Genomic DNA, 23,826 nt, shown 5'->3' with positions numbered 1-23,826 from the left:
CATGTTTATTACAGTCCTAGCAAAAGATTGGAAATGACCCAAATGCCCATCAACAGGGGTCTTGTTTATTATACGGTATACACTTACAATAGAATACTATGCAGCTTTTAAAAAGACTGAGGCTTACTCCTAGGCACACAGCCAAGAGAAGTGAAAACACATGTCCACAAAAAGACTTATGCAGAGAATTTTATAACAGCTTTATTCAGATAGCCCTCAACTGGAGCAAACCTAACGTCCATCAAAGGAGAATAAACAAACCGTGGCATATTCATACAATGGAACACTACTTAGCAACAACAATAAAAAGAATGAATGGATATACACAACAGGAATGAATTTCTAAAGCATTTTGTTGCACAAAATAAATCAGACACAAGAGTAGGTACTGTATGATTCCATTTACATGAATTTCAACAGGCAAAACCAACCCATGCTGACAGAAATCAGTACAGTGGTTGCCTCAAGAAGGTGCAGATTCCTGGAAGGGGCAAGAGAACCGTCAGGGGTTAAGGAGATGGAAATGAGGTGTTGCTTACACCTTTTATACAGTTGTCTAAATCACTGAATTGTACACTTAAGATCTGTGCAATTCACTGAATTTAATTTTACCTCAGTTTATAAACAAAATTGGGAATTCCCTGATGGTCCAGTGGTTAGAACTTGGTGCTCTCCCTTCCGGGCCCTGGGTTCAATCCCTGGTCGGGGAACTAGGATCCCACAAGCTGCAGAGCAGCCAAAAATAAAAAATGAAAAAATAAAAACAAAATTAACTATTGAATGGAGAAATAAAGTCAAATTTAATATGTCCTGAAATGGAATGATCTCCAAATAAATTAAGGGGGAGGGGTGGAAACAAGGACAGAAAATGTGTATAGTATGCTCCCAGATGTAATAAAGAGGACACATACCTATTACATAAGCTTGTATACAGTTGGCCCTCTGTATCCTCGAGTTCTGCATCTGCATATTCAGCCAACCACCATGCAGGATCACAGATACGGGGGTGCCAACTGTACTAGGCCATTTTATACAAGGGACTTGCGCATCTGCAGGCTTTGGTACCCTCAGGGGTCCTGGAGCCAACCCCTGTGGGCTGACTGTATATGTAACATGTCTGGAAGGACATGTAAGAAAATGTTGGGCAATGGTTGCCTTTCTGGAAGGGCCTGGAGGCCTCAAGGTCTAAAGTGGAGGGACATGTCTCAGTACTTTTTTGTACTGTTGGAATTTTTTCACTGTGTTCATGGTAACTTTTTAGATATAAAAACTAATTAAAATTTCTTGATTGGATAACAGGGTGTTCTGAGGTTGAATTGTCATATTTCTCTACCCTTGATAGCTGGAAGCAGGGACATAAATGCTACTCTAACACTGCCAGCAGTGGGGTGGGCCTATGTCTCTGAGAGTAGAAGTGGGCATTTGCACGAGCATATCAGGGGAAGCGCCTGGAAGGCGTTTCTGGGGCAGGGAAGTGAGAACCTGAATCCTGGCTCAGGACACCACAGGAAGTAAACTGAATATCTATCGGAGCACAAGGATTTGGGCAGGAAATGATAAGCTTTCTGTCGGAGAATGTCAAAAGCCATCCCATGATGTGGAAGATTTATCATGATGGAATTTTTTTTAATGTGAAAAGAAGCTTCTTTGGTGGGTTGGAAGACAAGGCTTTTAAGAGGATGTGGGACCAGGGGAGAGAGTACCCCAGAAAAAGGAGTTCTGAGCTAAGAATAGGACTTCCAGGTGTAATTTTTAACCAGACAGTCCAGCATTTGGTCTTTATTTCCACAAACAAGAACATGCCATCAAGGGTCCTACCAGGGAATGTCCGTATTCATTTTGAGAATTGGACTCTGTGCTAGTGAGCTGACTCCCTGCTTGAAGTCCAGAGCAAAAGTTTCATTATCCATTATTCTTGTGTGTAAGGGATGGTGGGGAGGAAGGAAGACTTTTCCTGTCCCAGGGAGATGCCCTGCTCACTGGCTTTGCCAGAGGAGGCAGTCCAGGTCTTTCCCTAAGGAAGTCCTCAGCTCAGAGGGACAGGGAAGGATCCCAATTCCAGATCAAAGGATAAGGAACCCTGGAATGCATGGGATCCTTGTGGAGTCATAAGTCCCTGGCAAAACAGTTCAGAGAGCAATCCTGGTCAGGATTATGTGTTCAGCTAACCTTGGGCCCAAATGTTTGATGTATGCAAAGAAGAAGGAAATCAAGGGTCTTGGGTAGAACCTCTTTACAAAATATAAGAGGCAAAAATATCAGTGGGGAAAAGGTCTCAGAGGGCTTTCAGCAAATGGCTAAGACCCAGATGGGAGCAGGGAGTGGGCCATGTAATAGACTTTAAACCAAGACATCATGGGGATGTGGCAGGGGCTGCATCTGGCCCAAGCAGATGAAGGGTCAGTGGGGTAAGGGTGTTCATGACTCTAGAGCCCTTACAGATGCTCTAGTCCGGCCCCTTCCTAATGGAAACTGAGGCCCAGAGAGTGTACTGACTTGTTCAGTATCCAATGTCAGGACTGAGCTTGGTCCATGACTCAGACTCTAGCCTCCCAATCCAGTGGTTCTCCTGGAAGTGGAGGCAGAGGTGAAGCCCTTGACCAAACACATACTCTCTTCCTACCTAGGAATGTGTTTCTACTGAATTCCATGGAAAGGGAGCCACTCAAGTAGCCTGGAGTGAGGGCAGCCCTCTGAAGGGGTCATAATAGCAGACCCTGGTTCATCACCTACCCAGCCGCTCCCCCTTTTCTTCCCCTGCCGGAAGCCATATTTTGTAGTAGGTGAAAACCTCTTGATTTCAGGAAACATAGGCCAATTTCCCAAGCCCAAGAAATGAGTCCTAGTTGGTCTCATGGTATTCCAATTCCCCTTTGTCAGTGATTGGCCTAAGGGTGGGCATATGATCTAGTTCTGGCCAACAAGACATAAAGGGAAGATTGTAGGGCCTTCTGAGAGAGCTTTTGCTTTTCTAATGAAAGGGAAAGATGCAGTAGGCGCCATCATGCCCCCATCTCGCACACCTTCCTTCCTGCCTTTAATGCAGATGTGTATAATGAGGGTCAAGCATGACAGCAAAGGCATAGCACCCTTAAGATAGCAAAGTGGGTGATCAATCCCAAGTCTTTGGTGGCCCGAGATAGCTGCTGGACCAGTGCCAGCAACCGTCTACCTCCAGACTTCTTGTTAAGTAGATATTAAATGCCCTTATGATTTAAGCCGCTGTTAGCTAGGTTTTCTCCTACTTGCAGCCGAAAGCAATCCTGATCTGCACTGGCCATAAATGTTAGTGCAGCTCCAGCCAACTTCAAGAGATGCTGTTTAGAAACAGCCTTTGGTCAGCCTCCTCAACCTTGGGATCTGTTCTCCTGAACCCCTGCCCAGCTTTCTTGTCATTCCTCAACGAGATGGAATCCCCCCACCCTTCCACCCACCCCACCACATCCTCCCCCATCAGCCTGGCCAGTCCTACTCATCCTTCATTGCCCACGTTGGATGACCTTCACTGACCTTGCTCACTACCACCAGGCATACATCTGATTGACAACACTGATCAATCATTTATTTACCAATCACACTTGTGGTGGTGTGCTGTGGATTAGCCATAGGGCTAGCACTGGACCCAGCAGGGAGTGCAAGTCCTTGGGAGCCCTCACTGGTGGGGCAGACACATCAACAGCGGCGGTGTAGGGAGTAGTGATAGAGGGGTGGGTCGGTTTTATCTTGGCAGGGGAGCAGGTAGCCATTTCCATACTGCTCTCTCCAACCAAAGGCTTTATTTCTCTGGGCAAAGACCAGCCCTGTCTGTTCCAGGACTGACCTAAGCCCATCGCAGAGGAGGCAGCAGAAAGGGCTCTTGTGAATGATCCCTGAGCAGGCAGGGCCTTGGGGTAGATGTGCTCTTGGCCACCCACCTTTCCCTACCGTCCCTATAAGGCCAAGGCCCTTAATGGCTAGAGGAAGCAGCAGTGGACATGGCAGCAGAAGATCCATATTGGAACCTTAGCCACCACTAACTTGATGTGTGACTTTGGACATGGCCTGGCCTCTCTGAGCCCCAGTATTAATGAAAGACAGAGGAGGTTAATAATGCCTGCCTATCTCACAGGCTGCTGCAAAGACTGAATGAGATAACTGTCTGACGCACCAGGGCCGGGGAGGCCTGGCACACTGGAGGTGGGCAGTAAGTGTTCATTCATCCACCTGCCTGCCCACCCCCACCCTACACACAGCAGAAAGCCAGAGACAGCGCCGTGCACCTTCCGTGGGAGACAGACTGGGCGCTCAGACATCGTCCCACCCAGGAACCAGGTGGCGTATGCTTGGTCCTCGGGTGGGGCATGGGGGTTCCTTGGGTTCCCATACTTTCTCCTGCTCTGAAAAATACCATCAATGGAGCAGCACAAGAAGGAAGGGAAATTGGGTTGGTGGTAGGAGGATAGGATTCTCTCATGTGTCTCTCACAGGTTGTTCTGAGGGTTCCCAGACCACTCTGGAGTCTGTCCAGCAACTTCAGGGAGATTCACTCATGGGCAGGGGCTGTCTGCTCAGGGACCGCCGGGCACTGCTTGTTCTCAACGATGCTCTGTCAGCAGCAGGCTAGACTGCCAAGACCAGTCAGCAGAGGGAGGCTTTCCCCAGAGGTGCCCAAACTCTGGCATGACAGACAAACCCTAAAGGAACCCTGCTTTTGGCGGTTAACAGGTATTCCTTCTAGGTCTGCAGGTGAGGGAGGACCTAGACCTCCGCCTGTGGCCCCAAAGGAGGCCATCACTGCCCATACTTGGAGTGTGATCCCAGCTGTCGTGGGGCAGGAGAAGCATCTCCCGGAAGAGCCAAACTGACCTGCCTGGGACAAAAGGGGCAGATTCCAGCAAATGTCGGCCAGACAATAGAGGGGCCTAGGAGCTGAAGGAGGTGCCCCACAGAGCTGGGAAGGGGGTCCAAACTGTCAGTTCAAATGGAGCAGTGAACTGTCAGTGGGGTGCTGCAGGTGGTGTCGTCCGGAAGTTATCGACTCAAATTCCTCATCCTTTGGGGGTGGCACCATACTCCTGGTGGTCCCAGGAGGCGCTGATTCCCACTCGCTCCAGCAGTGGAAAGCTTCCCAGGACCAGACATTTTGTCCCCAGGCTGGGTTGTCCCTTCCGAGTGACAGGAGGGAATCTGAGGCAGCCCGAGGTAAGCTGGGAGAGACACAGGCTCTGGAAGGTTGTTTTCTCACCTCCAGAGCTGGGATCTGGTTGCCATTTGGATGACGAGAGAACACCAGAGCCCAGCCATGGGGCCAGCTCGAGGCTTAGTGGGGGTGGGACCCTGCCTGTCCCAGAGATGATGGCAGGCCCCCAGGAAAGATGGACGCCAGCAGCCTTATGGGAGGCTTCACTTCCGAGCCTGCCCTCCAGACACCCATCCCCAGCTGAGACCCCAGGCTTGGAGGAAGAGGTGGCCCGTTGGCTGGGTCTCCGTGGGGTGTGGGCATCATGGGGTCACCTTGGGGCGTGAACCCCAAAGCTCTGCTATGAGTTGTACTGGAAGGTTCAGGTGTCCTCAGGAGGGCAGGGGCCTTGGGCGTGGTCTTGCGGCTCTTTCTAAGTCTCAATGTGCTGTCACATTAGCCCAGTCAGGGAAACTGTCCAAGTCAAATATGACCCGTCCCCAGGTGTTGACGGCCAAAAATACACAGGTGATTCCAATGACGTTCATTATTAGTCCTGTTTTCATCTGGAAAAAAACAGGGTCAGAGTCAGCACCCTGGGGTCTGCCAGGCTGTCAGAACAAAGGTGAATGGGCCTTGGGAACCAGCACTCTGGGAGAAGGGAACAAAGGACAGACAGACTGTTTGCTGGGCCTCCCGTCCCCGGGCCAGGCCCTGTGCTCACCCCACCCCCCAGGCAGAGCAACTTGGTGTCCAGTAAGAAGCACCACTGCTAAAGCAGCCTGGGAAACAGGCAGGACAGGTGGGCTCTTCAGGCCCATTGGGACGTTTGGAAACCTGGGCCTCAGGGAGGCGAGGGAGTGACTGGAGGGGCCCGGGTCTGACTGCAGGTCCAGCGCTCACCCCAGCGCCTTCACCGTCCCACAGGCACGTGCTGGCCTTTCTAGGGCATGCTCTGCGTTCTTTGGGTGCTCACTAACCATTGCTTTCAAACCCTGTGGCAGAGTTTTCACTGGGGATTGGAATTGAGTTTGCAATTCCTGGTTTCTGGGACCCACCCTCTGGGTGAGAATGCTCCATGGAGTCCCAAAGATACCCAGCGGAGGCTCTGAGTTAGCTAACGCCTTCCTGGCCTCCCCTGCTTGCCCACTTGCCTCTCCCCACTCCGGAGCTGCAGAGCCGCCCTCCTCCCACCGGAGGCTGGGATAAAGCCAAAGCAGAGCTGAAGAATTCCTCCTTTGGCAGCGTTTGTTTCCAAGGCAGCATCTGCTCCCAGGCAGTGGTGTCTCTCCCCCTGCCTGCTTCCATGTCTGTAGACACCTCTGTCAGTCTCTCTGGCTGTCATTAACATTTCCCCTCATCTCAGCCTTGCCCCTCCTGACTGTCCTCACGGGTTCTTACTAGATTGTGAAGTCCATCTCGTCCATGTGGGACTCCCACCCTCACCCCTTCCAAGTGCTCAGTGAAGGCTCCCCTGGTGGCTGCTCGGGCACTTCCAGGTGGGAGATTCTGTAACCCACCTCTCAGCTTTGGGAGACAGAACAGTCTATGAAATAAGAGATCATGTCAAAAAAGAAGAAAAAAGCTGCATATAAATGCAAATAATGAGTTGGGTCTGGACATTTGGTCCCAAACTGTTTGACACCACAAGTCATTAATAAATGGGGCATCCCTCATGACAAAAGCATCATAGCTGATAGGAGTGAATAAAAGCGGCTGCGTTACCATGTCGGAAACCTTGAGGTGTCCATAGGAAAACACGATGGCATTAGGTGGGGTGGCCACGGGCAACATGAAGGCAAAGGATGAAGTCAGGGTACAGGGGATCATGATGTACAGCGGGTTGAGGCCAATGGAACGTGACTGGGGAAAAACACAGCACTACAATGTCACAGATGCAGAAAACAAAAGCTCCTGGGGACCATCACTCTAAAAAGCTTTTCCCTGATGTACTGTGTACATTCCCACCTCTGTGCCTTTGTCCTGCTGGCTCCTCTACCCTTTGCCACAGCTGGATGATAACTCTGCTGGACCCTGAAGGCTAAACTTACCGGAAAGCCTTTCTGAACCCCCTCAATTCACTCAGCATATACTTCTTGGGCACCTACTATGTGCCAGAGACCATGCCAGGCACTGCTGCAGCCCATGTGTGCACATGTCTGTCTGTCCTGACACAGAGAGAGCCTAGAGGGCAGGGACCACATCTCTCACCTGTGTGTGTGCCTCTGGATGGGTGTGTTTTTGTACACATTTGGGATCATTTTGTGTATGAAATTTGGTATCCATCTGTTCAAAGCTTAAAATTCAGCCACATCTAGCACAGAGTAGACAGATGCTCATAAGTATTTGTTGAATGAATGAATGATATAATAATTTGTAATGTCTGTCAATACCAAAATTAATAATCTATCATGCAGATCTACTTGCACATGAGAGCAGACACATATGCAGAGATGTTCAGTGCAATATTGTAACAGCAAAACACACAGGAAACAGACTCGACGGCCATCAATAGCAGGACGGTCAAATAAAATACATATATACAAACAATGGAATAGTTTGCAGCTGAAAAGAAGAATTGAGTAGGTCTTATGTGCTAACAATGGAAGGATCGCCAAGATATATGATTAGATTTAATAAGGTGCAGAACAGGACCATGGAACAATGCCATTTGTTTAAAAGGAGAGTGTGTGTGTCTGTGTGTGCATGTGTAATGCGTCCAGAAAGATACCTAAGAAATTAATAACAGGAGTTGTCTCTAGGGAGGAAGCTAGAGCGTAAGGGTCTGTATACTCTTTGGTATGATTAGACGTTTTCTGGCTACGTGTATGTATCACATTTTCAGCTTTGAAAAAGTATGTGTTCCCATTTTATGAAATACCCTTCAGGACTGTGATTTTTTTTTTTAAATGGCTTAATAGTATTACATTGTATGAATATATGATAACTTATTTCACCAATCTCTGCTATTATGGAAGTATTTTTATAACAAATAATTCTTTGATGTGCATCTTTATAATTTAAGCTTGTAGGCATCTCTGATGATTTTCCTAAGAGATTCCTGGACATAAAATTCCCAGAGTCCGGTATAATCTCTTAGCAGTAGGGTTTTTTTAAATCCTTGTCATTTTATTTTCACAAACCTTATATCTTAAACCTTTCTATGCACAAAATATAAATATGTACATAATATTTTTTTTACCAGTGGCCTCCAATTTTCCTTATTTTCACCACTATCAGGAAAGTATTTTAGCATATACTTTTAATATAGGGGGTTTTATTATAACATCTATACATGTATCACTGTATTGATATATTCTAAACCATAGGAAAAAATAAATATTTTTTTTTATTGGAAAAAAATTAAAAATTCCCAGAGTCAAAGGGTATGAGCGGGTTTCAGGTTATGGTTCCCATGGGTAAACAGGTCTCTGAAAAGGCTGCGCCAGTTACACTCCTAGGAGTAACTGAGAGGAACCAGTCTGCTTCCTGGTTTCCCCATGGGGTATGTACCCCATGTGCCTCTGTGACCCAGCTGGGGGGTCACCACCTTCCCTTTGCCTGCAGGTGGGTGCTGAGGCAGGAGTGTGAGGTCTGTGTGGAATCTAAGTCAGGACTTCGGATTCTAGAAAAGCTTGTTTTCGAAGGGCCTGGCCACCCTCTCAGGTGAAGACCCCCATTTGACTAGTGTCTGGAGGTGACAAAGCCAGGCCTCTACTAGGGGAAGGAGTCCTCACTATGGCATGACCAGCATCAGAAGACGTTCCTCGGCATCTTTTCGCCCTGGGCAGCCTGCTTAGGGGAGGGGGAGATGGGCCGCCTTGCTCTTTCTAATACTTCCATCTTCTCTTGGAATAAAAGGAGAAAATCACTTGGGTTTGCTTTTTATACACGTGGACACCCTGGCAACTGAATGAAAATTTACCAACTTCAAAATCCTGTGTTGAGGCCTTTGTAAGTCTGTCCTCCCAACTCCAGAATGACAGCCCCAGCCTCTCCCCAGCTCGTTTTACATCTACAGCGGGTTTTCATAGGCCTCATCCTACTTGACCCTCAGCACAAGAGTAGGAGAAAGAACTCGAGTGACGGGTTTGAGGATCCCACAACTTGAACTCAGGTCTTCTGACTCCGAACCTAGGGCTTTTTCTGTACCACCTTGAGGTTGGAACTGCCAAGTGATGAGTGACAAAAGGAAATGCAAGAGAAGGTCACAGTCGAGCTTCCTGTAAGCTCTGCTTTCTTCTTAGTCCCAATTCAAAAACATGCTTGCCCACGGAACACAGCTCTTTAGCCTGGCACTCAGCATCCCCGTCCACCACCACCCGCAGCCTCTCTGGGCTCAGTGCCCACTGATCCCCAGTCCCTGAGCTTGCCAAGCAAGGCTTCTGGGAGTTTTCAGTTGTGCACTTCATTTCCTTTATGTGGGCTACTCCATCTTCCCAGAACGTCCTCTCCCCTGCCACCATTCCCAGGCTCCATTTCCCCCAAGATTCTTCCTGGTGGGTTCCAGCCAATGGTGTCCCCCTGTCCTGCAGGCCTTCTGCTCTCCTGTGCTATATTCTGAGAGACCCTCTATCATTCCCCCATGGCCTCCTTGGTGTAAGCCCTGTCTCCCCAGCTTGAGAAATAATCTGTTACATTTATAAATAAATTTAGGGCACCTGGTTGTTGCTTAGCACTTTTGGTCAGCGTGGAGGATACAAAGAAGAACCAGCAAAGCATTGAGCGCAGGCCCAGGGCCATCAAGGGCACACAAGTCTGTGTTGGAGCAGGGCTCAGGACCCAGGTCTCCAGAACCTGGCCAGGCTTGGGCCCCTGGTGTCACTGCCTCTCTAGGGACCCAGGATATGGTCAGCTTCCTATGAAATGACGACTAAGGGTCATCACCCCCAGCAGAGTTACTTACCATGGAGGCAAAGATGGGCAGGAACAGGGTGGTGGTAGCCACGTTGCTTGTGCATTCTGTGAGCACAGCAATGAGTGTGGACAAGATCAAGGTGATGGCTGCTGGGGACACAGCATGCAAGGGCTCCATCTGCTTCCCCATCCATTCTGACAGCCCCGAGGCCTGGGAAATACAGGGAGGGCAGTCACCACAGGGCTCGTGGCTCACAGTTCCTCCAGAGCCTGGAGGGACCTTCATCTGTCTCCAAAGAGCTCAGCCCACCTTCACTTCTGATTCTCTCTCTCTGCATACATTACCATAGGTGATCTAATTCATACCCACAATTTCAATCTCCATCCTCACTCTGCTGTCTCCTAAATCCTCGTTTCCAGCCCAGCTGGTCTGCTGTCTGGATTTCCACCCAGATATCCCATGAGCGTGTCAGACCCAACATGCCCCAACCTGAATTCATCTTCTGCTCCCCCTGGGCTCCCCAGCCCAGTGACTAGACTCACCTAGTGTCCAACCTAGAAGGCTAGGGGGTCATCCTGGGGTCTCTGTCCCCCTTATTTCTTATGCCCAGTCACCATGTCACCCAAAACATCTCATGTCTATCATCTCCTCTCTGTCTCCCACAGTTCTTAAAGCTCAAGAGAGTGATTTGAGCCAGAAATTGGGAATTTAGATTTGGGGCTTTAGGCTAAGAATGGATTGTCCAGGGCGAGAATGAAACGTGAACAAAGAAGCAGCCAAGGACAGAACCTTCAGGAACACTCATATTTAAGGGAGAACAGAGGAAAAGTCAACCAAGGAGGCAGGGCAGGAATGGTCAGAGTTAGAAGTAGACAGGAGAAAATGATGTCTTGGGGACCAAAGGAGGAAGGAGTTTCAAGAAGGAGACAGTGGTCCATGGAGTCCAGTGTTCTGAGCCTGTGTTAGATGAAGGCTAGGGAGCATCTACTGGGTCTTCCCCAACCCCTGTCCGGCCTAGGCCTCCACTTCAGACATCCAGGAGATTTTTCCCAAGTGCAGATCTGACCAAGTTACTCTCTGGCCTCAACCCTTTAGTAGCTACCCACCACCTTCAGAATAAGGTCCACACTCCCTATCTTGACCCTCAGTGAAGTGGCGTCTGTGAGCCTCACCAGCCTTATCGTCTGCTGTTCCTCAGCTGGATACAACACGCTGATTTCTTTACTCATGTGTCACTTCTTTCTGAAATGCTCTTCCAAACATGCCCCCCTCTCTAGGCTGTGAAATCCTCAAGAACAGGGACCATATATCAATCTCCTCTGTAATTCCTGTGCCTGACCTAACACAGACATGATAGGAAGGTTTGATGATGAATGAATGAGTGAATGAGAGATGGATGGAGAGGTGACTAAATGGATGGATCTGTTCATCCAAATAATAGTTGTGTACCCACTATGTGCCAGGCTCTGTCCTAGATGCTGAGGAAACAGCAATAGTAAGATAGACCAAGTCTGTGTATTACGCTCTATTCCTGGATAGATGGATGAACGGTTGGACAGAGGAGAGCAGCACCAAGCATCCCTCCCTCTGGCTCATTTCTTCCCTATCAGGGAAGGGGGGAGGTAAGAAAGTTGCATTTTTGGGTGTTTTCCCCCAAAAGCTCTTCCTCTCCTCCTATGTCACTACATACCTAGCTAGAGAAAAAAAATTTTTAATGGCAACCATATCAACAAAGTTCAGCAGGAAGAGGAACCAAAGGTAATGGTGAAAATATTCACAAAGACTTGAAAGAAAGATCTGCCTAGAATAAATCAAAGCAGAGATTGTTATTACCAAACCCCACAGGAGACCTCCCAGCATCCCCCATCCCTTTTGGCTAACCAGGGTCACTCATTCACTCATTTCTGAAAATCACTCAGGGAGTACTTTCTCTATTCCAGGCACTATTCATGGTGCAGGGTACCTAGATGACAAGGCAGAGACCCTGTCTTCAAGAAATGAACAGTTACATGGAGAAGACAGACACAGAAACACACAGGCACAGGCCTGGGGTGCCGAGAAGGAGGGGTGCAGCAGTTCTCAGCTGCCCTCTTGGTGAAGGAAGGGGCCCTAGGCAGCCCACAGTGGAGAAGTTACCTCGCATCCTTTAGCCAGAGCAAAGCCACCCCCCAGGAGCAGCACGATGCCCCAGGGTACTTTCTCCTGGGCCACCTTCCAGTTCAGCAGCGGAGGTGGATAAAATGGTGTTTTCATTTCTGAGAAGAGATGATAAAAACACACACACATACATTGGGAATTCCCTGGCAGTCCAGTGGTTAGGACTCCGTGCTTTCACTGCTGAGGGCCCAGGTTCAGTCCCTGGTTGGAGACCTAAGATCCCACAAGCCACGTAGCGTGGCCAGGAAAAAAAACAAAACAAAAACCCATACATAGCCCAGAGCAGCATTAGCAAGCAAAAGAGATAAAACAGATCTAATGCAGGGGAATAAAAGCCTGCAAGGACAATGAGTGCCGTCTCATATCTGTAAATTAGCTAAAATTTACGGTAATCACTACAACACCCGCTGCTGGTAAAGACATGGTATGGTAAAGCTGTTACACACTCCTGTTAGTGTTATAAATTGGTGCAGTCTTTTTGAAAAGCAATTTACCAATACATTTTAAAAGCCTTGAAGACAAATATACTCTTTTACCCCAGCTGCAATCACTGCAAGAAATTTATCCTAAAGAAGAAACACCCTCAAAGAAAAAGCTATATTCACGAAAACATTTATTTATAATAATGAAGAATTCAAAACAGCCAGAATGCTCCATGACAGGGGAATGGTTACAGCCCCCGATACAATATAATGCCGTTATTAGAGAAAATGAATTGGAAGACTGTGGCGATAGCAGGAAATGTTTCTAGCATAACCACGAGCAAAAACATGAAAACAAAAACCAGTAAAGAAACAGGATTGAAATTATGTGTGTTTTGATTATAGCCATATAATATATATGCATATTAACAAAGACTGGGAGGGAGAGAGAAACCCCCAAAATACTGATGGCATTATGGGAAATGTGAAATCTCTTTCTGTTCCTGTTGTAAAATAAATACGATTTCAAATGTTTAAAAAGCAAAAGAGGAGATTTTGCACTAAACAATATGCAGAGAAGCCTTGGAAAATACGCTGTGCCCAGACTTTGTAATCTAGCTACAGTCCTTTTCAGCAGGGTGAGATGTTCTCCCTCCCGGGCCCAGGGAACACCATGGAGATCCTTTGCTGCCGGGGCCCCAACCCTGATGAATGGGAGGCCAGGACAGGAGCCTTACCTTCCTCAGTCTGGCTGCAGAAGTTGAACTTGGGCTTCTGCGAAGGCACAATGAATAGCAAGATGGCGACAAAGATGGCCACTGTGGCATCGGAGGCATACCTGGGCAGGGAGGAGCACACGGGATTAGCCCATCTTGGCTACACGACAGTCATGCAGCAAGCCTGCTCTGTGTCTGAATACTCCCACGTGAGGAAACAGGCTCATCTGAGTAAGAAAACTGGAACCCCAAAGGCCAAGATCAGGAGGGGTGAGGTAGACTGAATCCTGGCTGGACACCGAGACTCTGGCGTTCTTGGCCTAGCTCTGCCACCAACTTCGAGTGGCTCTGAGCGGCTCACTTCCCTCTCTGTCTGTGTTGCTCCATAGGTGAACTTCATGAGCTCTTCCCAGCCAGATTCTCTGGGATTCTGGGTTCACCAGGGTGGCCACAAGGACTTTGGGGCTACCCCAAGCAGACCTTCAAAATGGAATGAGCAGTAACAGGCAGCAATCTCCCTGTCCACATCTCCTGCCCTTTCTAGGATATGCATGTTTCTCAACCTTTCTTCTATTCTGACCACATAACAGCCAGGAGAGAAACTTCATATCCCCCCTTTTGCCAAGTCTCTGTCTAAAGAAGCTTCTGGACCCCAGGATGTGTGTCTTCAGAGGGACTCGCCCGGACTTGAAGAAAGATGAGAAACGAAAGATGGCAGAACAGAGACTTGGAAACCAGAGCGCTGAGAGCCCCAGTCCCAGCCCAACCGACCTCTCTCTATAACAGCCTGGCTACCCTGCCAGCCTGTTGGGGCAAGAGGGGCCACAAGAACACATCTGTGAGCTTGTCAGGAAGACTGGTGAGACAAAAATGAGTCCAGAAACCAACAGAGTGCTCCAGAACTGGACAGCAGAAAAGGAGGAGAGCCATGTGGGCGCGCTGTGGGAGGAGCCACTTACTTTGTCTTGCCCTCCACCCAGGTGATTGACAGCCAGCCGGGCATGAAGCCGGGGTCCCGGGAGAACCACAGGCCGACCAGCAGGAAGAAGCAGAGAAGGACGTTGACCTCAGCGAAGGAGAGGGGCCCCAGCTTCCTGTACTCCGCCCACAGCACCTCGTGGGCAGCCTTCTCCTCACTCTTCTTCTCCAGCCCGCAGCCCCAGGACTCTTTAATACTAGAGAATGCAAAGACAAGAGGATGGCAGGGCGTCTTGGTTGACTCAGGGCTGGTTGAATGGAAGCGTGAACACTGGGCAGCAGAACATGATAGAAAGCCACACAGGGCTGCCTGTCACCCGGGGGCCCTTGAGCAAGTCCCTTCCCACTCCCCAATTCTGTCATCTGCCTACCCTACCTCACAGGACATAGTGGGGCAAAGTCTCTGTTTTATGGGCCCAGCATATGTCCCCAGGGTGCCCCCAGAAGAAGCCTGAGATGGCACAGGTGGGGTGTCAGGGACAGTGGAGGTAGGAAGAGAGGGTGGTCAGGAGGGTGGGAGGCTGAGCAAAACAGGGAACAGGGGATGGACAGGAGCATCGGAAGCAGAAGGAAGCAGAGCCGAGGCCACTGCTGGCAACGGGGTCCCGGCAGGTGCCAGTCGCCTAGAGACCGGTGGCTGCCGACATCTGGGGGTGGCCGTGAGAAATCTGGAACCGGCACAAGGTGGGGCCGAGGCTCCTTCACGTGCTCCGTCTTCCTCCTCCCACTGCGGCCTGGAGCTGCCTTTGATGGTGCCAGAATGCCAGTCCCCATCAGCAGGTGGCTCAAGAGGACACAAGGAAAAGGACAGGTCCCAGCAGACTGGGTCAGGCAGGAACAGGGTGGGTACTTGCATTGCAAGGAGCTGACATGTAGGATTAAGGACCCAGAAGACTCCGGGGCTCGTAGTAGCTGTGGCTAAGGCAGGAGGGAAGCCAGCCAGGTCCTGCTCTTGGATGGGCTCCCTAGGAACCAGTGCCCATTGGCCAACACGCCTGCCCAGGGCACCCTGCAGGACTTCCCTGGGGAGTGTTGGCAGGAGGGGGCAGGAAGGAGGAGGGATCTCGGAGGAGTTATAGAGGGTACCTAGCCTTGGGGAGGGGCTGACTGGGGCCACTGGCACACAGGATGCCAACCCCGAGGGATCCGCTGAGGATTCCAATCACACGTTCCAGCCCCTGTCAGCCTGAAGGTGGGGGGCAAGGCCAAGAGGATTATCCCTAGAGAGGCTTCCCTTGTGGGAGTCCTTCCTGGGACCCTAAAACAGACTTCCCAGGAGCACAGGGGTTAATGGAATACATGCTGAGGTGCCGAATGCTGAAGCCAGGGCTGGACGGGAACCACCCTTGAGAGGGTGAAGGCCATGCAGGGCATGGGGCACGGCCTAGAGCAGGGACTCAAGGAGGTTGGGACACAGCTTCCCGTGGTGCTCGGGGGTTAGGAAAGGAAGTGGCAGTGATGGGGACTCAGGTCTGCACCGCCGGCCAAGATCTCCGTTCTGGACAAGGGGCAAGGACGTTTGTCCTCAGGGTCACCCGCCAGGGACACCTCCAGATCATCCAGCATGGGGATGGCTCTGCTGGCGTGGGAGCTGGCCTCCTTGTCCTCGCCCCCTTGGCCTGAGAGCGTCTGTGTTCCACCCACTACCGATCTGCTGCCACCTGTCGTTCTCGAGACTCGGGGGCTGGACCAGAGGCTTCAGGCTTCCAGGATAAGGGGTGACTTTGGTAGCTGCCCAGCCCCTGTCTGATGCTGGAGACACATCCCGACACCACACTGGCTGCAGACTCCGGGGGCTGCATCATATATGCAGTTGTCCAGTGCCGGCCCCCTGCAGTGGTGCCCCCGGGCCTTCAGGTCCCTCTCACACTAAGTGGTTTCACATTCATCTTTGGGTTTATCCGTCTGGTGACCGCTGGGCTGGCACGGGATGCAGGCAGATGGATCCAGCTTTCCTGTGGGGGCCCCGGGAGCTGGGTGGGTGCATGATGAACTGGGTCAGTGCGCTGCAGGAGAGGCAAAGGGACCCCGAGCCCCTTGGCAGGGGCCAGAAGAACCGTCATGCCTAACTCAGGGCTTAGCCTGGTGAGGAAAGTTGGATGTAAGCCAGCAGGAATATCCCAAGAGTCCTGGGTGCTCTTGGGAGGGTCTGTGGCTCCCTTGGCTGGATGTGGCCTAGGAAGCTGCCCATAGACTCAGGAAGCTAGAGTTTTTCAGCATTAGGCTGGAGGGAATGACCCTGACATTGCTCTCCACGACCAACCAGATGAGGGATTCAAACTGCAGCCAAGCACCCGTAGGAGCAGCTTCCCTTTCACACGGGGGCCCGGACACCGGGCAGGGTGGGGTGTGCGACGAATGCCTACAGCTACCGTTATGTCGTCATTATGGCTGCTTTGATTATGGACAGAGATTTTTTGAACGGCAGTCTTGAAAACAGTTCCTCCTTCAGGACAAGACTTAACCAGAGTGCCCCTTTTTCCCATTAACGCACAGGTCTTCGTGGGCGCTTTTACCTGTCAGCTCTGAGATCTCTGGGCCGCATAGGCCTCTGTTTTTTTGCTGGGCTCAAGCGCCGTGTGAATTAAGGCACAGAGCACATGGCTCACAGCTAGGTACTTTATACTCCAGTGTGAGAGGGTCACCTTCACGCCATAGAGAAGTTTGTGCATTTAAAAATGACAACAACATTTTGAGGTATTTGTCAGCCACACATCATGGTTTCTGTCCAAAGTCTGGCTGCTGTCAAGGTTGACTCTTGGTCAACTGTGTGCTGGGAACTGGAAGGTAAGCTTTGCAGAAGCTGTGCGCTGCTGGGAACATTGTAAGCATTCAGTAAATCTGGGTTTGGACTGACGTGGATACTATCAGGAGGTCTGCTGTGACCTGGCCTGACAGACACTGGCAGCCAAGTGGAAGTCTGTCCAGCAGTGTTGACCGGCACCAAGAACAAAGTTTCTTGTTAATTGCTTTGACAACGACACACCTACTCTTTCTCCCTGGGCTGGGAGCCCGGCCGGGTGCAGGGGTCAGAGAGGACTTACCGCAGGCCACAGAGGAGCTCAGGTCAGGGGAGGGCTGGCACTGGAGCATGACTACAGGTGCCAAGGGGCAAGGCGTGGTGTGCCCGGGGAAGTCCGGAACAGCGAGCAGGCAATCCGTCAGAATCAGAATGGGGGTAGGGGGAGTTGGGAAAGGTGTCGCTGAGGAAGGAGCATTTGAACTGGCCTTGAGGACTGAGGAGGTTGGAAGGTAGGAAGGCAGGGAGTGGCATTCCAGGAAGAGGGAACAGCATGTGCAGAGGCACGGTGAGCAGCAGGGGTAGCGCGAACTGGAGGGCAAACTAGCAGGAGATGGGGCTGCAGGAGGGACTCTCTAGACTCCCCTGCTGAGCCGAGGCACGGTTAGATCCTCTGTGCCATAAGCATCTCAAACTTACTTGAATCTCATATAAGTACACCGGAGCCACAGCCAGGAGAGCAGCAGCATGATCAGCATATTAGGGAAGGCAAATCCAAACCAAGAGGCGAAGTTCACGACGTCTTTGCTGTCAGGAAACAATCTGAAGGGGAAAATGCTGGTCCACATCTCTACCAGACACTGAGCTGCGGAGAGCGGGCGGAGGCTGAGCAGCTGCCGGGCCCTGAGAGGGGGTCTGGAGTGGGGCCCCCTCCTCCTGAAGTCCAGCCACCCACACCCGTCCCTCAGCATTACCCCAGTCAAGCAAGGGCCCCAGAACACAGCCACGCACAAGGCAAGCCTGAGGAGCGACCAACTGCCCCTCCTGGAGGTCCACACCCCGCTGAGAAGCTCGCGAAAGGCATGGCCCTTCAGTCCAGAAAAATACCCCTTTGTACACACAGATTTTGGCCAACAGCTTCAGGGGGTCCACAGATGCCTCAGAACCTCACCCCGTGGGCTTCTGCAAGGGAAGGCCCCCCCCTTAGGAAATCAAATCTCAAAAGCTTCCCAGGGTGGGACCAGAAGATGTTTCCTGGGGGCTGGAGGAGGGTCACTTCCGCCCCCAACCCCAGGCACTGCTCCCTTTAGCCCAAGGGTGTCAAACTAGCCACAGAGCTTTTCCCATTCAGCCCAGAGGAACTTCAGGGGAAACCATAAGGCTGTCATTACAGAAAACACTCGCAGGAGCAAAACAGGCTGCTTGTTGGATCTCGAGTGTCTGCAGGCCCGCCCTTCCCACCTCCCAGCTGCCCTCCCGACCCCTGTCCAGGGTGTTTGTCTGCACAGGACGGGCACCGTCGTACTTCTGTTCCTTCCCTCTGCGCCCACTGCAATTTGTACTTATTTTCATTTACACAACCCGCCAGAACTCTCTGGATGTCTGCTACCCTCAGCTGCCCACGAGTATCCCATGGGCAGGGCCCAGGTTCCTCTCACTTCTGTGACCCAAGCCCCACCCGGCACAAGACCAAGAACAGAACTGGGTCCTCAAAGCCTGGGTCCCTTTGTGGCCAAGGCTGGGAAGTTCTAAACCACCCCATGGTCTACCTGGAGCCTCACAGGGGCACACGTCCCTCTCAAGGGCAATTAGAGGGGCCATAGTGAAAGAGGCGGTGAGGCACCAGGTGACCTAACCTCTAACCTTTCCAGGTGTCATAGGACCATCGCCATTAACAACCGAGGTCGTGAGCCAGCTTTGAGGGGAGCATCTTTAGGGGCATCTATTTTCTACAAGTTTTAACCAAGGACCCCGCTTCTCGGATTACACTGTCAATTCCCATGACTAGCTCCACGTTCAATCCACATTCCCTGTCTGAGCGAGAATCCTGAGCCCAGGAAAGAAAGGCAGGACTTGTCCTGAGCAGAAAGCAACCCGGTCTGTGGACATCAGCTCCTGTGCTGTGGGGTCCTGAGCATGTGCAGGGAGGTTGGGCCACAGAGGCTGATGGCGGCCCACCCTCTCACCCCTGCCAGGCGGCCCCCACCCCCATCGAGGCTCCAGAGCCCAGCTGAAGAGGAGGGAGAGGTGGGTGGGCCCCTCCAGCCCCATCCTCCCCCCACTGTTGTCCCCAAAAGGCATGGCCAGCGACTCACTCTTGCATCTGTCCCAGGAGCACCACGTTGGGTCCCGTGCCGGTCAGGGTGGCAGTGCCTCCGATGCTGGCTGCGTAGCACACGCACAGGGTCATGGCCTTGCATATGTTCTTCCTGTCGACCTCCCGCTGCCTCATGGAGGGACCTTCAAAATTCTCTTGGCTCCCTGTGGTGGGCACACTGCCGTGGGCACACTGGGGACCACCTGCCCAGCCTCAGCTCCTGACCCTGCCGCTGACCTGAGGACCCAGGCATGCCAGGTCTGCCGGCTCCCCGCCCAGGTTCTGTCCCCCGCCTCCAGCCCAGTGCTCTTATCCGGCCCCACGTGACCCCCAGCTACGTCCCTCGGCGAGCCCAGTCAGCGACGTCAGACACACTCCTTTCTTTCCTGCCTCCTTGCTCTTACTCAAGCTGCTCCCTTCATCTGGAGGGAGGGGCCCAAATCCATCCCAGATGTCCTCTCCTCCTAGCAAGGCCTCTCCCTTCTCTGCGCTCCCTCAGTGTCTGGCTAATGGCAACCCTTGGCCTCCCCCAAGTCAGACGAACTCTCCGAGGGGCCTCTTGACTCCGTCCCACTGGGCTGCACGATAGGAGTGTGTCTGCTTCATCTCTGCAGCCCCAGGACCTGGCCCAGGGTCCGGCAATCAGGCTGTCAGCACAGGCCCTGAGTGGCCCCACGCCGGGCCCTGGGGATGGGGTAGCGAACAAGACAGAGAAAAACACAGGCACTCTCTGACTCTCCTGAGCTCGGTGCCTAGCGGGGAAGCAAAGGTGGGACGACCAACCCCAGTACCTGCGGGAACAGAGTGTGGAGGGATTTGGCCTGTTCAGAGGAGGCCGCCCTGAGGATGAGTAGGGGTAGAAGGGGTTGAGGGGCATCCAGTAGGTGCTCAAAAGATACCCAAATGAATGATCAAATCAACACGTATTCATTTCAGTGATGGCGGGAACGGAGGGCAGGAACTTGCTATAAGCTCTACTCAAGGATCTAACTTTTATGCACTAATCACATTCCTAAAACTTAGGAAAACAGTGTCTTCTAAGTATTTCTCTACGTGCCTGCTAAAAGGAGGGCTCCAGGAAGCAGGGAGGTGGCTAAAGCTGCTGGCAACAGAGGGGAAGGCTGCCCTGGCCAGGGCCTCACCTGGCAGCTCGCCGGCCTTGCCCCTGTCTGCCAGCTCCAGAGCCCCGAGGCTGGCCTCGGTGGCTGCGCTCATGGCCTCCATCTGCCGCAGCACGGCCTCCACAAGGGGCACCATCATGGCCGTGGTGGCCGTGTTGCTGATCCACATGGAGAGAAAGGCCGTGACGCCCATGAAGCCCAGCATCAGCCTGCAGAGGAGGGGCAGGGAGGAAAGCCGGAGAATCCCCGCCCCCACCTCTCACAGCCCCTAGGGAGCAGCGGGGGGGGGGCTAGGCGCCCCCTGCAAGGAAGCCAGGGCTCAGGGCCAAGGTGCTGAGTCCAGTTCAAGGTTGGCTATCCAGGAGGGGATTGCAGTTTTAGTGCCTGCCTCCCTCCCTCCCTCCCTCCCTTCCCTTCCTCCCTCTGCACCTCTCTCCCACAAACATTACTGACATCTACTCTGCTGGCTACCGGGTCACCAGGCAGCCTGAGCCTCAGTCGTGGTCCTAAGGCGCTCACCATCTAGCCAGGGAAGCACCAGCATCCAGTCTGTGTGGACCCAGTGTGGAGAGTTGGCCCTAATATGACGTAGGGGTGCGCTGAGCAGCCCTGTGTGCAGGCAGACCAAACTTCCCACTTCTATCTAGAAGATTCCCACCCACCCTGACCCCACCTCTCCCCTCATGAGTTCAGAAGGGCTGCGAGGAGTCAGCCTTCAAGGGTAGGATGAGCCGGGGAGGGCCCTGGGAAGTGGGACCTCCTTCACGGCTGATCCCCTGCCCCACCTCCCTCCATTCACACTCTTTGCCGCCCTCCGCTCTGCAGTGGACCAGATCCCCAAACAGTATTCAGAAAACGTTCCGTTTCCGTGTAACACCCCATCTTCCACCTCTGTGCCACCTGTGTCATCTGCCTAGAAGACTCCTCACGGTCTCTCAAAGCCTTCAGGCAGCATCCCTTCTCTGTCACCTCCTTCCCAGTGCGCACCAGGTAGGGCTGACCACACCCTCCTCAGTCTTCTCTAGGACACTTCTCGCTGGCTGGATTTGAAACTGTTTCCATGTCTGCTCTCTCCTTAGCACATGAGCAGGGAAGGTCTGATTCCTCTCCATGGGTCCCACACACCTGGCACAAGGCCAGGAGCAGAGGAGCTTGGGAGGGGTGGTTGGCTAAATGGAACTCAACCTCTTGGTCTCCATGCCCCTCTGCAGTCAGGCTCCTCCCCAGGGCCACTAATTTGTTTGCCTGAAGAAGGGTCTCGGGGCTGCACTGCACTGGGCTTTAGCTGGTATCCATGCAGGTAGACCTCATGGACCCATAAGTACAAAGGCTGGGATCCAGGCTAGGATGAGGGTCAGAGTTCACATGAATGAGGCTTCAACATGATGCTCTGAGGCATCAAGGGAGCCTCAACATACAGGTCGCCCCCAGCACAGGCAGCTGGACAGCTGGAAGCCAGGCTCGGAGGAGGAGCCAGGTGACAGGAAGGAGCAGAGAAGCTGTGGGTTTGGGCACCCTGGGTTTGGGAGCAAAGGCGCTCCAGCACACTCCAGAATGAGCCCCACCCCCGCTGACGGAGAAAAGCCAACCACTCAGAGGATCCTGAAAACAGGAACTCTGAGGCCTCACATTTCTAGAAAATGCAATGGCTTCTGATTTGACACTGTAAACCAGTCACTGGAGGGGCTCGGGTGACAGGTCGGAGAGTCACAAAGCCCTCACTCAAGGCTGCTGAGGCGCCAGGGGTGCTCGGGCGGGCCGGGGCCTCTGTGTGCTCAGAGCCCAGCACGGCCCTTGACATGAGGACGCAGCAGGAGGGATTTACTGTGAGCTACCAACCTGCCTTCCCAGGGCTGGGCTGGGTCACGCCATCATTTAGGGAGCACGTTGCCTCAAAAAAAGGTGCATGCTGAGTTCCCAATTAGAGGGGGCAAGGCCCCATCAGACAGGCCCGGTCTAATCCCCATGTGACGTCAGCAAACCATTTAACCCCTCTGTGCCTCAGAACAGAACGTGGGTGATGGGAATAATCCCCAACCCTCAGAGGTGCGGTGAGAGTCAGATGAGGTGGTAAATAAGCCCCCGGTATCATGCCCGGGGCCCTGTGGGCGCTCGGTACACCCAGGTGATTCTGCTGTATCAACTCCACGGCTTGGTCGGAATGGCCTGTGACTGTCAGGGGAGATCCTGGAGAGGGGTGAGACGACTGAGTAATGGGGGAAGGGTGGGGTAAGCAGCAGCTTTGCAGAGGGAATAGATGCGCCGGCCTTGGAGGGATGACCTTTCTGCTCCCCCTGAGCTGCATAGTTGAGCCATCTCTTTCCCGCTTTCCCCACAAAGCCCCTAGGGGTATCAGGCACGGCTTGATCCAGCCTCCACCCACCCAGGGGTCTGCCTGGCTGCAAAGCCCAGGTAAGGCCATGGCCAGTCCTTGCCTGTGGGGGATCTGGCCTGTGCCACATGCCCCTCCCTGGCCCTGGGGCCTACTGCAGAGCCCTGCGGTAAGAGAGAGAAGGCGTAATTACTGGGCAGGCTTGGCCCCCACCCAGAGGAGCGTGCGCAGGGCGATCCTCTTATGCAGGTTCCAGTGCTCCACGGCCACAGCCACGATGAGGCCACCCAGGAACAGCATGTTGGTGTCCTTCATGTACTGGACGCACACCTGCAGGACGGCATGGAGGCCCCATCAGGCCTGCCCCCTGACCACACACTACTTGGGCTCAGGGTCACCCAAGTCCCCAGAGATAGGCGAGCAGAGCATGCTGACTTCAGGGCAGCTTGGAATGGGGACGGAGGGTCAAGGGTATGTCTCTATGCCAGAGAGAGCCCACAAACAGGGTATTATCTGGTCCCCCGGGTCCTAGGCAGCTCAGAGAAGGGCTCGGAGAAGGAGCCACTGGGAGAGAAGCAGGAAGCCGCCCGGATGCCCTGGGGCTGCTCACCTGTTTGGAGTCCAGAATTTTGAAGAGCGGGAAAAACAAGGCAGGCATGAGGGCAGTGACAGCCAGAGGGATGACTTCTGTGCACCAGTAAATCGCCATGAGGATGATGACATAGGCACACCTGACAAACTGAAGAGACAGCACTGAGGCCTGGCGAGCTGCTGCCGCCCTGCTCCCCACCCCAGAATGCTCGGGACAGCAGGGCATGGACTGTCAAAACAGGGTGGCATGTCACTGGGGACCGCTGCTTCCCTGCCCCCGTCAGCACAGCCTTCCAGGTTCAGGACAGTGAGGAGGGCACAGGACCGGTCACCAAGAGGCCCCTGCCCCCTGCCCCCCAGCTGTGCGGTCCTGGGCAGGTCTCTCACCCCTCCAAGCCTTGCATCCATCCTCACGTCTTCACAGGGAAGAAGAGGG

The 23,826-nt window shown here is 52.7% G+C and overlaps 1 protein-coding gene across 7 annotated transcripts in view; it reads right to left on the bottom strand.

Annotated features, from left to right (window-relative positions):
- Window positions 1-3,455: 3,455 nt before the first annotated feature.
- The window catches only part of SLC13A5 (solute carrier family 13 member 5), a 26,783-nt gene continuing 6,412 nt past the window's right edge, over window positions 3,456-23,826 (bottom strand). For 2 of the 7 annotated variants that reach the window (XM_060291185.1, XM_060291186.1), the window contains exons 2-12: window positions 23,410-23,530; window positions 22,993-23,129; window positions 20,489-20,676; window positions 19,345-19,510; window positions 17,729-17,851; window positions 14,271-14,486; window positions 13,333-13,433; window positions 12,153-12,271; window positions 10,065-10,226; window positions 6,884-7,021; window positions 3,456-5,724 (exon numbers count right to left, since the gene is read on the bottom strand). In XM_060291185.1, coding sequence (XP_060147168.1) covers window positions 5,599-5,724; window positions 6,884-7,021; window positions 10,065-10,226; window positions 12,153-12,271; window positions 13,333-13,433; window positions 14,271-14,486; window positions 17,729-17,851; window positions 19,345-19,510; window positions 20,489-20,676; window positions 22,993-23,129; window positions 23,410-23,508 — 1,575 coding nt within the window. In that variant the 5' untranslated portion in view covers window positions 23,509-23,530 and the 3' untranslated portion in view covers window positions 3,456-5,598. Of the gene's footprint in view, window positions 5,725-5,804; window positions 6,705-6,883; window positions 7,022-8,090; window positions 9,327-10,064; window positions 10,227-12,152; window positions 12,272-13,332; window positions 13,434-14,270; window positions 14,487-17,728; window positions 17,852-19,344; window positions 19,511-20,488; window positions 20,677-22,992; window positions 23,130-23,409; window positions 23,539-23,826 lie in introns of those variants that run through there. The other 5 variants (XM_030861698.2, XM_060291181.1, XM_060291183.1 and 2 more) reach the window with 5 other exon arrangements.

The sequence above is a fragment of the Globicephala melas genome, chromosome 20 (genome assembly GCF_963455315.2).
Source record: "Globicephala melas chromosome 20, mGloMel1.2, whole genome shotgun sequence".
NCBI classification, from domain to species: Eukaryota; Metazoa; Chordata; class Mammalia; order Artiodactyla; family Delphinidae; genus Globicephala; species Globicephala melas.
This window is presented reverse-complemented; position numbering and strand designations above follow the sequence as displayed.